At 49.1% G+C, this 17,238-nt stretch overlaps 1 protein-coding gene across 3 annotated transcripts in view; it reads left to right on the top strand.

Moving 5' to 3' along the window:
• Window positions 1-11,708, top strand: part of GATA4 (GATA binding protein 4) — a 79,442-nt gene extending 67,734 nt beyond the window's left edge. For 2 of the 3 annotated variants that reach the window (XM_068973546.1, XM_068973545.1), the window contains exons 3-7: window positions 3,194-3,363; window positions 4,311-4,436; window positions 6,831-6,918; window positions 8,690-8,838; window positions 10,081-11,708. In XM_068973546.1, coding sequence (XP_068829647.1) covers window positions 3,194-3,363; window positions 4,311-4,436; window positions 6,831-6,918; window positions 8,690-8,838; window positions 10,081-10,263 — 716 coding nt within the window. In that variant the 3' untranslated portion in view covers window positions 10,264-11,708. The remainder of the gene's footprint in view (window positions 1-3,193; window positions 3,364-4,310; window positions 4,437-6,830; window positions 6,919-8,689; window positions 8,839-10,080) is intronic. The other variant, XM_068973547.1, reaches the window with a different exon arrangement.
• Window positions 11,709-17,238: the final 5,530 nt, after the last annotated feature.

The raw sequence follows: 17,238 nt of genomic DNA, 5'->3' as shown, positions 1-17,238 counted from the left end.
ATACCCAACTTGCTTAAGATATGTGTCCCAGGGCCTCCCTGGTAGCCCCATGGTAAAGAATCCACCTGCCAACGCAGGAGACACGGGTTCCATCCCTGGTCTGAGACGACCTCATGCCGTGGAGCAACTGAGCTCATGTTCAGCAACAAGAGAGGCCACCGCGATGAGAAGCCCCTGTATACCCAGAGCACTGCAACTAGGGAGTAGCCCCCACTTGCCGCAACTAGAGAAGGCCCTTGTGCAGCGATGAAGACCCAGCACAGCCCCCCCCCCATTTTTTTTTTAAAAGATACATCACCCAAATGAGTTCATTTATACTGTTATTCATTGCTGTACTCTGGCCCAGTTTGCCCAACCAGGGCATTGGTGTTCATAGCTCCTATGACCTCTATCAGAGTGCTTAAATAGCAGGTACTCAGTAAATATTTGTCAGTGACAAATACATACTTGCCGACCTCCAGTGCCTTTCCCCAGCCTGTAAAATAGTTGCTTGACTGTGTAACCTGTGTGGCAGGTGAGAAGGTGTTTCTAACACAAACCTTGGTGTTGGGTTCTCAACGCGTCAGGCTAGTAACCAGCAGAGAGACTGGAACTGCTGGGGAGGGTCCCAGGATGAGACCTTGTCTGGGATGTAAAACAGTAAGTGTGAAGAGAAAAGGGAATGTCCCCTCCAAAAAAAGAGGAATGGATTGAGAGACCTCTGTGCAGCCTTCTTTAGATGAACCGGAACATAGGAAAGAGGTTGGTTTGCTCATCTTTAAAAGGACAAGACTGTGAATCTTTATCTGTGAGAGGCACATTCTGAAATATTTATGAGTGAAATGGCAGAAAGTCTGAGAGTTTGTTTAAAAAAAAAATCAGGTAGGGAAAGTGGGTGGAGGTATATACATGAGACAAGATTGGCCACAAAATGTTGAAAGCTGGATGGTAATTAAATAAGAGTTCGTTTTCCCATTTGGGCCTGAAAAAAAAAAAGAAGAAGAATTGAGTTGTACTGGGTTTGGAATGGGAAGGTGTTGTGGAAAGCCCTCTGTCCAGAGTTAGACACGAATGACGAGTATGTATTTTGAGGCTGTAGCGCCATCTAGTGTTGATTGCAAACACGCTACAAATGAGGACATTGCAAGCGCCTCTTCTTGGTCTGAGGGCCTTTTATGAACTCCCTTGGCCTTTCCAGCCCTCTCACCAAAAGGCTGGGCCAGGGCAGCAGGGCAAACAGGTAAGCATGGGGTGGCAGTGGTGGGTGGAGGGTGACGTGCAGGTTGTTGACGCCTCCCCCAGGTTTGGGAAAGAAAGCTGAGTACAGGAGTCGTCATGCCATGTGGGGCTCTGAAGGCCAGTGACCTTGCTGGAGGGTTCTCAGTGTGACCTGGGTGCAAAAATAGCCTCTCTTGTGACTGTGTGTGCTCAGCTCCCCAGACTGAGCAAACAGCCCCTCACACCTGCACACTATTGACTCACAGTTACTTGTTTGCAGGTGCAAATGACTGTTTGTGTACCCAGACTTGAGGGGAGGGCCCCCCACCATCCTTTTCTTTCTTAGCTCATGTTCCCTTAGAGCAGGTAGTGGGCCCACAGAACTGGCAGAATGTGAGACCTTAACCCCCAGGGCAAGGGGGCTAAGTCCTGATGGCAGAGAAAGGTGTTACCCTCCTCCTCAAGTCTCCCCGTGAACTAGAGAAAAATCCACTCTTGCTTCTCGTAGTAGGATGAGAACAATCGGGACACCAGAGTGGCTGTATTTAGGGACAGAAAATTAGAAAGTATGTAAAATTTGTCATAATAGGAAGCAATACTGTGGAGTCAGAGAGACTTCTGGGAGTTCTCAACCAGGCTTTATATAGATATCCGGGAATAAGAAAACTGGCCCAACCTATCCCAGCAGGATGACATGAGTGAAATATGTCAGTTGTTACATTCTATAGATATTAGGACTTCCTTGGTGGTCCAGTGGTTAAGACTTTGAGCTCCCGATGTAGGGAGCTTGAGTTCGATCCCTGGTCCATGAACTAGATCCCACATGCTACAACTAAGACCCAGTATGGCCAAATCAGTCAATCAATCAATTGATAAGTAAATATTAAAAAATTTCTATAGACCATGGAAGACAAAGGGGATGGGGAAGGAGGGGCATGTGGGGGAGGGAGGGGCATGTGATCGAGTGCAGGGGAGTGGCAGGGATGGCCACGTTCCTGTGGATGGGTTCCACTCTAAGGCATCATTGCTCATAATATGCACCTTTATTTCTTTGTTCCAGTAAGCAAGAAAAATGTCAGACTTGGACATAGCATAATCATACAGATATTGAAATGAGAAAAATGAATTACAACCTTCTCATGCAGGGAAGTTTGAAAATTTCAAGAGCTTTCAAAAAAGAGAGTCCCTTTGGCTCAGTAATTCTATATCTAGGGGAATATCCTGAGAAATAACCAGAAATGCTAAGAGTGGTTTACCGAATGAGCTGTGTCTACAAAAATCGGAAGCTGGGTAATGGCTTAGTAAAAATTCAATGAGAATAAAGGATGGTGCATTTCTGTGATGGAATAATATACACTAAAGTTTCTGAAGAATTTCTAATATGGGAAAATGCTTTGATATGAACTGAAAAGACAGGCTCAAAATGACATGGCCTGACCTCAAGTAGGCAAACCTATGTCAATATATAAAGTATAGAACAAACTTAATAATAGAACAAACTTAATAACATGGTGATCTTTGAGTTATAGAATTACATGTGTTTCCTATATTCTTTTTACACATTTCAGCATTTAACTTTCTTGAAGTAAATATTTATTATCTTTTTACTGAAAAGGAACTGAAATCTCAATTCTGAAAGGGAAAAAAGAGAGAAAGAAGGTCTTGAGTGGAACTCAGTGTCGGGTGAGACCCCAGCTCTGAAGGAGCGGGAGGTCCAGGTGCTGGTGGTTTCTGCCGCCCTCCCTTCCTGTTGTCACAACCGGGGAGAGCCCTGCTGTGTCTGTGATGTCGGCGGTAAAATGTCCACTCCCCAGGACAGGCCTTGGAGCCGGTTCTCCAGGGTGAGGGCAGAGTGAGGAAGAACATGGCAGCCCAAGGTGACGCGTCTGCCCCTCCTTGCAAGGAAAGGCCATCGTTGCTGTGGTCTCCGGGTTGTCCGACGTGAGATTTCCGGGCGTAAGCGGAGAGCTAATCCTCTGTGTTGCTTCCCACCCAGTAGATATGCTTGATGACTTCTCGGAAGGCAGAGAGTGTGTCAACTGTGGGGCCATGTCCACCCCTCTGTGGCGGCGGGACGGGACAGGACACTACCTGTGCAACGCCTGCGGCCTCTACCACAAGATGAACGGCATCAACCGGCCCCTCATCAAGCCCCAGCGCCGCCTGGTAAGCCAGGGCCTGGTGCCGCGTGGCCAGGGCAGGGGGCAGGGGGCTTGCGTCTCTGCTTCTCTCAGTTCCTGGCTTCGGGCTCAGCCTCGGTGGGAAGCTCCTGGTTTCCAATCTGGGGGTTTCAAGTTATATTTCAAAGAAGGTGCAGGTTGAAGGATTGGATGGGTGGCAAAGAGGCGTTTCTTCCACCTTCAGTGTTAGTTTGAGCTGTGAGGATGGTCCAGCCCGTTTAGTTCAACCCCTTAATTACGCAGAAGCGAAAAGTGAGGCTGCGCCTTGCCGGCGTTGTGTGGTGTGTCTCCTGTGCTCACGTCAACCCCGTGAGGAAGGCTGACTCTTCCTTTTTATGTTGTGACTTCCTCCGTTTTCAGTTGATCTGCTGACAGACCCAAAGATTATGTGAGGGTGTGCTGGGCCCTGTGGCTGGGGAGGAGATAGAAGCAAGTTTTGGCTCCTAATTTCCTGGTCATTTCCACCACGATTTAATTTTGACCAATAGCTTTCACATATACTAGGGAAGGAAGAACAGAGGGGAATAAACCGTGGTGCTTGCTTCCCTCTCTTGAAGTCAGTGTCTGAAGTCTCTGGGATACAGTGATTGTCAACTCCCACCCCTGAGGCCCAGGTTAATTCCACTTTGGGGAGAAGTTTTACTGCGTGCCCAGTGGTTGCTGGGCTCTTCCCTGACGTGAGTGACTGATAATGTCGCTGACGCAGCAGGAATGACCAGGATTTGCTGTCTCGGGCAGCCCAGCCCTCGGTCCCATGCACCCGTGAAAGGCTGGGGCACCCGATTCCCAGCATCCGGGCATCGCAGCATCGGAGCATCCCTTGCGGTGGCGGCGAGCCTGAGACTCACGTGGCCCCGCCCCGCGGTTGCTCCTGGTGAAGCAGATGCCGCGGCACCTGCCTTGGGCCTGAAGGGTCTGTCTCCTGTGTTGCAGTCTGCCTCGCGCCGAGTGGGCCTCTCCTGCGCCAACTGCCAGACCACCACCACCACGCTGTGGCGCCGCAACGCCGAGGGCGAGCCAGTGTGTAATGCCTGCGGCCTCTACATGAAGCTCCATGGCGTAAGGCTCCCTCCACACCACGTCCTGTACTCCACAGCTTGGGTCTCATCCCTCTTCTTCCCCACAGATTGTAATTCATTGTCTCCTTCTTACATATACTTCAATCTGGAAGGTCCAGAGACTGTCTTACAGCAATCTATTAAGGCTGCTGAAACAATGCCATAGCCTGGGCAGCTGGGGTCTCCTGCATTGCAGGTGGATTCTTTACTGACTGAGCCCCCGGGAGGCCCAGAGGGCAGCGTGTGTGTGTGTGTGTGTGTGTGTGTGTGTGTGTGTGTGTGTGTGTGTGTGTGTGTGTGTGTGTGTGTGTGTGTACGCACGTGTGTACGTGTGTGTGTTAGTCATTCAGTCACGTCCGACTCTTTGCAACCCCAGGGACTGGAGCCTGCCAGGCTCCTCTGTCCAAGGGAGATTCTCCAGGCAAGAATTCTCCAGGCAAGTTCTCTGGAGTGGGTAGCCATTCCCTTCTTCAGGGGATCTTCCCTACCCAGAGATCTAACCCAGGCCTCCTACATTCCAAGTGGATTCTTTACTGTCTGAGCCACCAGGGAAGCCCTCCTGAGCAGCTTAACCAACAAGAATTAATTTCTGTGGTTCTAGAAGCTGGAGGTCTGAGATCAGAGGCCAGATCAAGGGAGGACCCCTTGTCTGGTGGCAGACTTCTTACTGTGTCCTTACATGGTGGAAGGGGCAAGGATGCTGTGGGGTCTCCTATATAAGGCCACTAATCCCATTCATCAGGGCTCAACCTCATGACCTCATCATCTTCCAAACAGTCACCTTGGATTATAGGTTTGTGAACATATCAGTTTGAGGAGGATACACATTCAGACCATAGCAGAGACATTGCTAGGGAACATCACTTCCATCTTTAATACTACATAAGTCTAATTCCCGTTTTACCGATGGAGAGACTCAAAAGTAGTCTGTATATGTGGTAGTATGATATATAACAAAGGTAAAAATTCAATGGATAAAGAATAGGTTTTTAAGAATGCTTGTACTGACACAGTCTGGAACACAAAAATGAAACTTGGCCTCTACCTCCTACCAAAACCAAAAATAAACTTGGGTGTATTAAAGATATAAAATGTAAAACCTCTTTAAAAAGGGACAGTAAAAATACTAGAAGAAAATGTAGAGAGAGAGGTTATATAACCTTGGGGATGGGAGGAGAACTCTTCTTCAGCAAATTTTCAGAACTCTTAAGCCATAAAAGAAAAAGATATATTTGATTGTATACCGACTCATATTAGTATATGGGAAAAGATACCCCAAGAAAGTACAACCAGGGGGTAAGGGGAGAGGAGAATGAGGAGTTCCTGTTTAATGAGCAGAGAGTTCAGTTTTGCAAGATGAAAGTGTTCTGGAGATGAATGGCGGAGACGGTTGCATAGCAGCGTGAATATGCTTGAGTGTTGAACTAAACATTTAATAATGCTTAAGGTGGTAAGTTTTATGTGGTGTGCATTTTATGACAGTGTTTTTAAAGTACTAATGTGGGTGGGGGTGCACATGAGGGCAGGATTCTTCTGAAGTCAGGATGGTGTTCAAGAAGGCTCAACGTGGGCAGAGGGGAGGAGGGCTGGGAGGGAAGGACGCTTTCCTCCAGAGGTGGAGGTGCTGTCTCATCTGACTAGGCTGACTGGAAGGCAGTTCAGGTTCACGTATGCTGCTGCCCCCTTTTATTTCTCAGCCACTCTGGTGGCTTAGTTCTCTGACCACAGAATGAACCTGGGCCCTTGGTAGTGAGAGCGCAGAGTCGTGACCACTGGACTGTCAGGGAGTCCCCCACACTTCTTTCTTTAACAATTCCATGTTCATATCTCAAAAGTGGTTGTGGCTTTTCCTTTGGTATTTGCAGCTGTGGCCTGTATTAGTCCCATAGGAGAGACTAGCATAGACCAGGGACTGAACGATTTGGTTGGCCAGGCCTGAAAGAACCCAGATGTAGGCAAGGCACACTATTTTAAAATACTAGAAAGAGGACCCTGCCAGTCTGCCACTTTCCCTCCCCCAATCCAAGGCAGAGTTGTGTTTTTATTTTTCTGTTTTCCCACATCACCTATAAATCTGGTTATTTTCTATTTGTCTGTCTTTCCCAACACACTGTGAACTCTACAGGCAAGGAACTGTGTCTTTAAGTCTGTTTCCCCAGGGTCTAGTACGGTATCCCAAAATGTAAGTGTTCAACTCATCTTTTTAATAGAATTGATTTCTTGCTCAAAAGGAATTCCAGGCCTGATTCACTTAGACTCAGTCCCAGAGTTTGTAGAGGAATTGTACAGATCTGGCCTTCCTAGTGTGTATTTGTGTGTGTGTGTGTGTTGTGTAAATACTGTCACAGATCATGTACAACTGGAAAACCATGTGTGTTGATTTGCAACCTCCTAGGTCCCCAGGCCTCTTGCAATGCGGAAAGAGGGGATTCAAACCAGAAAACGGAAGCCCAAGAACCTTAACAAATCAAAGACACCGGCAGGTGAGAAAAAGATCTCTGTGTAATTCTATGAATAACTCAGTAGCCCTCAGAGTGAATGAGCATCGTGTATGCTCAGGTGGGCCAGCCCAGGCTGCAGAGGTGTAATGATAGCATCGTCCATTTCTCGCCTTTGAGGACAGGATGAATAACTTAGTGCAAAAGTAACACTGTATTGGAACGTATTGGGAGCTTTTAAAGCAAGCTCAGTTCTTGTCATGGCCTGATTTTTGCCAGTTGCAAAGATCGAAGAGGTCCAGCTAGACTGGTCTCAGAGGAAAAAGGAAAATTCCTCAGTCCCTCCATCTTTAGTGCAGCAGCTACTCAAGAACTCAAGTCCTTCTGGTTCGCTTTGGTTCGCTTTGGGGTCAAGAAACACAGGGGCCTTGAGTTGTGTTCAGTTAGATTTGGATATTGATTTGAAAGCTAGTGTATGATTGACATTGTGTGTACTTTGTGCTCTATAAACCTCCTTCACAAATACTGTCTCCTTGATCCTTAAAGACCCTCACTAGACCCCATTTATGATCCCCATTTTACTAATGAGCAAGCTGAGGCTCAGAGAGGGCAGTGACTTAACAAGGGTCACATAGCTGGGATTAAAACCCCTGTGGTTTCACTTAGGAAATATGGATATTCTGTTCAATATATATTCTGCCTCTCCATTTCTAGATTTCAAGATGAGGACTACTTGGGTCCCCTACCAAGAGCATTCCCTGCTTGACTGACATGTACACACAGCTATATTTAAAATGGGTAACCAACAAGGACCCACTGTGTAGCACAGGGGACTCTGCTCAATGTCATGTGGCAGCCTGGATGGGAGGGAAGTTTGGGGGAGAATGGACACATATATATGTATGATTGAGTCCCTTTGCTGTCCATCTGAAACTATCACAACATTGTTAATCAACTAAACTCTAATACGAAATAAAAAGTCTAAAAAAAGAGCACTTCCTTCTCAGTCAGTACCACTGTCAAAGATTTTACTGGAAAATGTGGCAGGGGCAGAGAAAATAAGTCAGCTGACCTGATGGAAATTTTATCTTCTAATGTAAGGCCTGACAAGTTCGGATGACTTTCCCTGTTCCACTACTGAGAACGTGACCGAAGTGCTCCTTTTCCAGATTCCACAGTGGCTTACCCCTTCTGGCAGTCACGTATTATTAGAACGTGCAGTGTCTCATAGCTGGTCCTCGGCCTTTCCCCCTCCTTGCACACTGTGTGTATGTCCAGCACCTTCCCCTGGGAACTTCATCTCTTTACATGGTGGAGTCCTGGAGGATCAGGTGTACGATCCCCCATCAGAAACTCCAAACCCAGGGAGCTAGATTTGGCAGCAAGAGGTAATCTGAACTGACACAGGCTATTTATAATCTTTATTTATCCCATGTGTGAGTATTCACATTTTGCTGGAGAACTATTAATGTATTTAATTACTGGGTGTTGTCCCAGACCCTGCCGCAGATATTCTATAATATACAGGTCTTGCCCCATTTAAAATCCAAAAGTTTTGAATCCTGAGACATATGTGGCCCCAAGGATCTGGGATAAGGGGGGATGAGCCAGTCATCTGAAGAAGTTCCCTTGAAATTCTGCTGCTCCTGCTTCATCATGAGAACGACCACCCTGCCCTGATGAAGGGCCCTGCTTCTTCTCTCCCCAGCAAGTATACACAGAGCCATTAGCGCTGATCTGCCCCAGCTGGCTCCAAGGGCCACCATCCATGTGTCCCGGGCCCTAGGCTGGGTGTCCTGACTCTGCCTTGTTCCAGGTCCCTCCGGCAGTGAGAGCCTCCCTCCCACCACCAGCGCTTCCAGCAGCTCCAGCAGTGTGGCCGCCAGCAGCAGTGAGGAGATGCGCCCCATCAAAACAGAGCCCGGGCTGTCATCCCACTACGGGCCCAGCAGCTCCCTGTCGCAGGTACTGCCCGTGGGGAAGTAGACTCCAGGTGGCCAGGCCCCCAGCTGAGGCAAGGGGCTGTCCACACAGGGGTATATTTCAGCATATCTGATCAAGCTGCAACGATTTGGATACACACCGTGATACACTCTGTGCCATGCTTCCCTGGTAGCTTAATGGTAAAGAACACGCCTGCCAGTGCTGAAGATGCAGGTTCGATCCCTAGGTTGGGAAGAACCCCTGGAGAAGGAAATGGCAACCCACTCCAGTACTCTTGCCTGGGAAATCCCCATGGACAGAGGAGCCTGTCCAAGGAGTTGCTAAGAGTCACACACGACTTAGTGACTAAACAGCAACACCTGTGCCAGGGCCAGTGAAGACGGGCTGGCACACAGCATGACTGCAACCTGAATTAGACTGTGGGCTCGCTGGGGGAAGTGGCGAACCCATCCCAGGCTGTGGGAAGCAGAATGGGGCTTTCTAAGCAAGTCTTTCTCCTCAGTGAGGGTGGCTTGACCTTGACGGTAGGTAGATTTTAACAGGAGGATGAGGTCCCTCCTGGCCTGTGGAAGCTGCAGCGGGCAGGGTGGGAGGCTTGGGGTTGATGAGGGGTCACAGGCAGGATGCTATTGTAATGAGAGCTGGCTGCAGGTCCAGCTTCACACACGTGTCCAGAGATGGGCCAGCGGGACCCTCATGTCCCTCTGTCAGATATGATGGCAACCCTACTCCTCCACCCTCTTCCCTCTGTGGCTCCCCAATTTGGGACCAGAATCCCTCCAAACTTGGTCATAGGCTCCCATTAACTGATCTCTTCTCCTCCTGTACTTGACGTGAGCATGTCCTAATGAGCTTTCTGCTGTCTGAGTGAAGAGAAACTGGTCCTGTGGGACCGAGAGAACCAGGAGCCCCTTCTGGGCAGGGGGGAATGGCTTCTATTTGGAAAATAGACACTGATGGTGCTAAGATTATAGAAAATGTCTGATGCAGTCATCAAAGGCGTCTGAGAAACCAGAATAGTCACAGAGTTACCGGGTCAGTGCTCAGAAGCTGCTGGTCAGTCAGGAGGATCCCTTGCCTCTCATACCTCAGGGGTCAGGGGGCCAGCAGTGCGGCATGGTACCTCTCCCGCCCTTGTCTTTTGACCCTGTCCTCTGGTCCCCTTCCTGGGGTGGGAGTCAGCCTGGGCACAGCTACAGAGTAGGGCTCCCCTCTCCGGTAGGAAGGATCCCACTGATAGTATCTTATACCTTTCACTTTCAGACGTTCTCGGTCAGTGCGATGTCTGGCCATGGGTCCTCCATCCACCCGGTCCTCTCCGCTCTGAAGCTCTCCCCGCAAGGCTACGCGTCCTCTGTCAGCCAGTCACCACAGGCCAGCTCCAAGCAGGACCCTTGGAACAGCCTGGCCTTGGCTGACAGTCATGGGGACATAATCACTGCATAATATCACCCCTTCCCTCTTCGGATTCCTGCCCGGACTTGGGGACACGGGGGACAGCAGAGATGAGGCTCTGGGCTCCAGGGTGCCGGCCTGCTCTGTCTGGGAATGACTCCAGACAACAACTGGGAAGAAACTTGAAGTCAATGATTTGCTTAGGGGATTTTAGCGCATACCTTTTTAAGATGGGGGACTGGAGAGCTCAGACTCTGATCAGGAGGAGCCCACCACCCCCTTCACTAGGAGCACACCTCATCCCCTCCCACGGAGCTGCAGACTTTTCTCATTTTCCTGCCCTGTCACCCCCGACAAGAGACGAGAAGTCCTTCTCCCGTTTCCACCACTGCACCCAAGCTGGTGGCCTTTCCACGGTGCTGCGGGCACCGGGGATCCCAGGGCAGGTAGAGCGGGCATCTGTTGTTGAACCGCCCCGCGGCCGGTCCTGCCCTCGGCCAACACTCCCCTTCGGGCTCAGTGCGCCCGCATCCCTCATATTGAATCTTGACTCCAGAAACACTGCGTGTAGGGCCAGTGTTACCAGATGCTGCGTGGGGAGAGTGGCTTCCGTAAACTCGCTACCTGGCAACCTCGTCTCCCTGCAAGTTCCTTCCTCGGCTCAAATTGCTCCTTCTCTTCACCCCCTCCCTCCTCGAGGCCTCTGCAAAGAAACGCCCCTCCGCTGCTCTCGGTGATTCTGCTCAGCCTGCAGTTTGAACTAGTCCCCGAATCCTGCTTCCGCCCGATCACGCTCAGGGGGGTTCCTAAGAACAAAAAAGGTTCTGCTGCTGAAGCGAATTTGACTAGCAGTCATCTAAGACTTGAGATCCTTCTGGACAGGTTGTCTGGTGGACGGCCTCCCCCAACCAGGCTGGGGCTGCGCTGCGTGGGGCGGAGTTGTTGGCCTGGAACTTGGGGATGCGCTGTGGTTCCCTGGAAACGCACTTGTTGCCTGGGCTGCGGGCCGAGTCCATCTGAGGGGCGCGCGCTGCCTGCACCCGCGTCCTTTCTCCAGCAGAAAGGCGTCTGTCCAGGAGGCAAAAATGCTAGTGATTTTCCAATATATATTTAAACAAACACAACACAACTCATGGAAGAAAGACGACGAGCGATGAGAGAAGATACAAAGGCGCGAGGGGGCGCCTGCCGCTCCCTCGATTCGGCAATCGGCCTCCTCTCGGCGTTCCTATCTCTACTCTTCTCCCCGTGACCCGGGGCTCGCGAAGTTGCTGCCTTCCGTGCCCTGGCTGCCCGCAGAGTGTAGCTGACTGGCCTTCCTCTGTGCTACTCCACAAACACCCAGCCCCCGCCCCGCAATCCTCCCGGCGGTAGCAGGGTTATCTTTAAACCCAAGATCTGTTTTAATCATCATTTACATCGGCTTTCTTTTACGAAAGCCGCCCTCCACCCCTTGTATACCCTTCCCTAACCCACAAAACTGCTAACGTTGTCTTAAGGTGAAATGGCTGTAAAATCAGTATTTAACTAATAAATTTATCTGTATTCCTCTTTCCCTTCTCCTCCTCCCTCCGCGGTGTTTTCTAAGAGGTTCACTGCTGCCCCTTGCAAAGCAATCCTGAGCCACCGAGGCCCCTTTGCTGAATCACTTCTCTGTCCATTCCTTTTGGCAGTTGGCCGAGACTTCCTCTGTAGGTGCCGGGGGTTAGTGACAAGGACATGCATCCGAGCCCTGCTACTGACTAGTCTGTGACTCGACAGGTAATCTCTAGGTTTGGTTTCCTAGGGCGGGTTGAACCAGCCCTTAACTGAAGTTCTGTGGCCTTTTAGAAGTTGCTGCCCCAGGAAGGGGGCCGTTTCTAGAGCTGCTGGCAATCACTGGTAGCTGAAGTGTGAAGGAGAGCTTCGAGGTAGTACTCACCAGTCCACCTTTTTTTACACTATGTACTGGAGGGTCACACTGAGTTGTTTGCCATCTTCTCCATTAAGGTTTAATCCAAACAAGCCCCCCAAGGGTTCCATACCAGTAGGAGAGGAGGGGAAAAACCTTTCCTTTGTCCATTTTGTCTTCACTTAGGCTTACAGACTTGCTTACTTGCTTCATCTTAAAAGTGGAGTGGGGTTGAGGGGGGTGACTCTGGAGTGGGGTTGAGGGGGGTGACTCTAAGGTTTGTGGAAAAGAACCCAGACAGGCAAATCCGCTCCCACTCAGAACTGTTGGCAACAGCTTCCTGCCTCTCAGATGGCTTATACCCAGTTGGTAACTGAAGGTCTTTGACCCTTCACAGCACCCGCGTTATTTTTTGAGCAAGTGAGGATAAAAAACTATAACAAGCATTCGATATAAAATTGGAAAAGCCTTTAAACTGGCTATGAAATAGCCAAAGCTATTCAATGCATCTACCATCCAGAAAGATGAGTAATTGATAACTCTGGCAAAGAGTAGCAAAAACGATTCAGAAGCAAAAATAAACCTACCAGGATTTATATTAGCCTTGGGGAAGATGTGTTTTCTGATGATGAAGTCTTAGCTGAAAACACATTTGCCACTTCCCTTTAGGAATGGCTTTCAGAGGATGGATATATATATATACCTTCACACACAGTTCCAGAAGATTGACCTCATTCCTTATATGGTCATAACTTGTGCTTCACCCCAGATGGTAAAATCCAGCTTTATTTCATCCTCCTTGCTCACCAGACTGGGTTGATTTTTCAAATCAAATGTATCCTTAGAAGAGGTCAATAATAATGTTAGTTGCTCAGTTGTGTCCGACTTTTTGTGACCCCAATGTCTGTAGCCTGTCAGGCTCCTCTGTCCATAGAATTCTCCAGGCAAGAGTACTGGAGTGGGTTGCCATTCCCTTCTCCAGGGGATCTTCCCAACCTGGGTCTCCTGCATTGCAGGCAGGTTCTTTTACCATCTGAGCCACCAGGGAGGCCCCAGGAGGTCAAGAGGAGGTCAAGTTGCTACCAGTCAGGATATTTGAAAGGAGGCAGTTCCCAGATGGTTGGAAAGTGGCTAGAAGAAGGATGGGGAGGTGGGGGTGGGAGATGGACTCACGACGATGGCGTCCTTAGAATAAGTCTCTGCCCTAATATGGTGAGTGCAGCCCCTGGGGGGTGTTTGTTCAGGCTGAGACATCCCTCACGGTCCCTTTCAGGCTCACCCCTCACTATGACAAAAATTTTGAAGTGCAGATCAAATCATTTTAACACTCAGGAGCATCAGTCCTTAATATTTGACTTTTCGATACCTTTAGGGGGTAAAGAGACATGACTGAGAGACTTCACTTTGACTTTTCACTTTCATGGATTGGAGAAGGAAATGGCAACCCACTACAGTATTCTTGCCTAGAGAATCCCAGGGATGGGGGAGCCCGGTGGGCTGCCGTCTGTGGGGCTGCACAGAGTTGGACACGACTGAAGCAACTTAGCAGCAGCAGCAGCAGCAGATTTAGCCATTGTTTTGTGCTTCACCCCAGATGTTTGGCTTGGGATGAGAGTAGTGAACATGAGTTTATATTCACTGTACGTGCACCAATTAGACCTGGGCTGGGGGTTATTTGATGCCCCCTCTTCCAAGCCCCCAGAACTTACTGATGTGGACTCTAGTGCACGAGAAATTCGGTCATTTGGCAAGCTGCTGGTGGAGTGGAGGTGACTGGTTTTCAGTTTTAAAAATCATTTTCTGACATTGGAGACTACTCTTCAGATTGCATCCTTGCTTTGCTTGAAGCTGGAACACAAACAGGCCTCCATCCTTAACAACACAAATAGGTATCTTTGCAGAACCAAGGACGAGGCTCAGAGCTTCCAAGTGTAGCCCGGGAAGTGGAATCTGTGCTCCTGGGGACTCCGGGCCCTGGACACTGTTCCTTTCTGTTCAGTAACTGAGCCTCTGTTCGTAGCCTCCTGGGAGCACAGCTGCTCTGTGCCACCCTGGCTCCTGTGCGATTATTATCTCCCCTCCAGTAGCTGCGGCAGTCCAATTTGCAAAAAGGCATCAGTGACGGGGGTTCATGTTTGGGAACGCATATACACCCGTGCTGGATTCATGTCAATGTATGGCAAAACCTATACAGTATTGTAAAGTAAAATAAAGTAAAAAAAAAAAAAAGGCATCAGTGACAAGGAGTGCCAAGATGGCACTAAAGCAGACCGAGGTTCTCAAAGTCCAGTTTTCTTTGGGTCTGTGCATGGCTAGAACACTGGCTGAAGCCTGGGAAATTGTGGGCTCAGCTGTACAGAGAGAGGGGCAACCACATACAGCTGTGCTCTGGGTTCACAGGAACAGAGGACACAGAAAAATCCTGTAAGGTGCCTGCTGGTGCTCTTAGGCCCTGACTTAGAGGTGGTGTCAGGAGGTCTTCAGAAGGATCCAAAGAGATGGCATCTCCAGTGAAGGCTGATAAAAGAGAATCCCCATCGCCCCCCACAACACACACTCACACTGCATCCCCGAGCTGTGTGGTGACTGCCTTCTGTCTTACAGCTGTGGTGGCCATGCTTCACCTGAGCAATAAACATGACCGCATAGATTTCTAACCAGATGCACCTGAACTTCAAATCACTGGGTGGTTTCAGTTTCCAAATCACTGAATCTCTGACAGCAAGGAGTTCATCCAGATGAAGTTCAATACTAGTAAATGATACCAGTGGACAATACAAATAGACCCCTCTCACCACAAAGATACTGTAGTCTCTGGTGCTGCTTCTCTTTAAGATAGGTTTAGTCCCTGCTAAAAAAGATTTAGTCCAATGAAATGGGTTGTAATTAGAGATGTGAAACATTTAGATTTTTCATTCCTCTGTCCCTTTCCTTTACAACTCATGAAATGAAAATTTCATTACTTGTACGGTTCTTAAGACTTTGGGGCGGGGATGCTGGACAAAAACGGTAAGACTGAAATAACAGAATCCTAAATAAGATTGTTGTTCTCTGCTGAACAAAGCGATGAGTGATGCCAGCTAATGTGCTTTAGAATGTAACGTTGTCGCTTCGTTATTCAAAGAATCCCCAGACTTTGCTGTAGGGATGTGACCTGGAAACACTTTCAGGAAGTCTTCTGGTCCAGCCCCCCTCAATGACATCCTTGCAGAATTCCTTAATGTGGCTTCCAGCCTGACCACAGCTAGTTCCTCATTCCACCCTACCACTGCAATAGTGCCCATGTTTTGAAATTATTTTGCCTGCATAGTTATTGGGTTTCTCCTCACTTTAGATCAAAACCATAACCACATATAAATTACACTTCAATTTTTAAAGAACAAAAAGCATAACTGCTCACCTCTGCTGACAAGTACTACCAGATCACACAAGGGGAAGTGTGAGGAATTCCTGGTAGCCCCTTCCTTACTAGGAGGATTAGAGTCTGGGGTCTGTGGGAGTACAAGACACAAGCTGCTAAAGAATAGGGATAGTATAGCTAAGGTTTCCTTCCAGTAGCTGGTTCAGTTCAGTTCAGTCACTCAGTCGTGTCCGACTCTGCAACCCCATGAATCGCAGCACGCCAGGCCTCCCCTGTCCATCACCAACACCCGGAGTTCACCCAAACTCATGTGCATCGAGTCGGTGATGCCATCAAGCCATCGCATCCTCTGTTGTCCCCTTCTCCTCCTGCCCCCAATCCCTCCCAGCATCAGGGTCTTTCCCAGTGAGTCAACTCTTCGCATGAGGTGGCCAAAGTAATTTGGTTGCTGCTGCTACTAAGTCACTTCAGTCGTGTCCGACTCTGTGCGACCCCATAGACGGCAGCCCACCAGGCTCCCCCGTCCCTGGGATTCTCCAGGCAAGAATACTGGAGTGGGTTGCCATTTCCTTCTCCAGTGCGTGAAAGTGAAAAGTGAAAGTGAAGTTTGGTTAGGGAGAGTCAAATGGAAGGAAAACAACCCAGCTAGAAACAAGGATACCTGGATTGGGAGACCATGTCTGATGCACTTACAGATCATGAGGGGATCTGAGAGATCATTTGGTGCAAACCTTTTTGTCCCACCATCATCAAAAAAAAAAAAACTCACCCAAGGTCACAGAGCCGGCATGAAGAGGGGTGCTTCCTGAGCACCCACTCTCAGTAGGCATAAAGGTTACCGCCCTTGCAGTTAACATACTCACCATGTGGGGGCGCCAGCGTTCTCTCTCTTGTGGCCTCCAGGATGCAACAGCCTGATTTTCGAACATGCCATCTGAGACCAGCCCAGAAATTCGACTTTAAAAAGTACCTGCCACTTATTGAGCAGTCCTGCACGTCAGACACTCTAGCAGCTGTATATACTTATTCAAGTTTTCCGAAATCCTTATAAGTACGTTTTACACATGAAGAAGATAGAGATGGACTTTCTTACATATATATATTTTTAACATGGATCATTTTAAAACACTTTATTGAATTTGTTACAATATATTGTTTCTATTTTATGTTATGGCTTTTTGGCTGCGAGGCATGTGGGATCTTAACTCCCTGAGCAGGGATCGAACCCGCACCGCATAAGGCTGGACGGCCAGCCTTGGAATTCCTCAGCCCAAGGATTTTAAGTAGCTTGCTCAGTACAGAACTACTACAGGCAGAACCAGGATTCAAATCTGACTCCAGAATCTGGACATTGATTACAGCCCACCCCCGCCACTCCCAAAGAGTGGAAACCTAAGAGCTGGAAACCCCGCACAACCTGGGTCTAGGTACCACTCCAAGATGAAGTCTTTCAACTTCTCTTCAAAAGCGGGGGAGAATCCTTGGTTCCAAATTCTGCAACTGAGACACGATGAGAGGAGGTCCTAGAACCACTGGGGAATACGGCTCACTGTCGACGGCTCAAGTCCAAAGACAGGGACAACAGGAAGAGGCCCCTGCCTGGAGCCTCACTCTCCGCCCTCCAGGTTTCCCAGGTGCCCCTGGAGACACATGGAACCTCCTCGATGTGGTTCAGGAGCCCCAGCTCTTTCACTGCACCCGTTTGGACTGAGGAGCCCGGAACCCTAACCACCCCAGGCATGAGCCCCGCCTCCTACGCTCAGCAGGGGGCGGA

This window comes from Capricornis sumatraensis, chromosome 6, assembly GCF_032405125.1.
Source record: "Capricornis sumatraensis isolate serow.1 chromosome 6, serow.2, whole genome shotgun sequence".
Classification (NCBI taxonomy): domain Eukaryota; kingdom Metazoa; phylum Chordata; class Mammalia; order Artiodactyla; family Bovidae; genus Capricornis; species Capricornis sumatraensis.
This window is presented reverse-complemented; position numbering and strand designations above follow the sequence as displayed.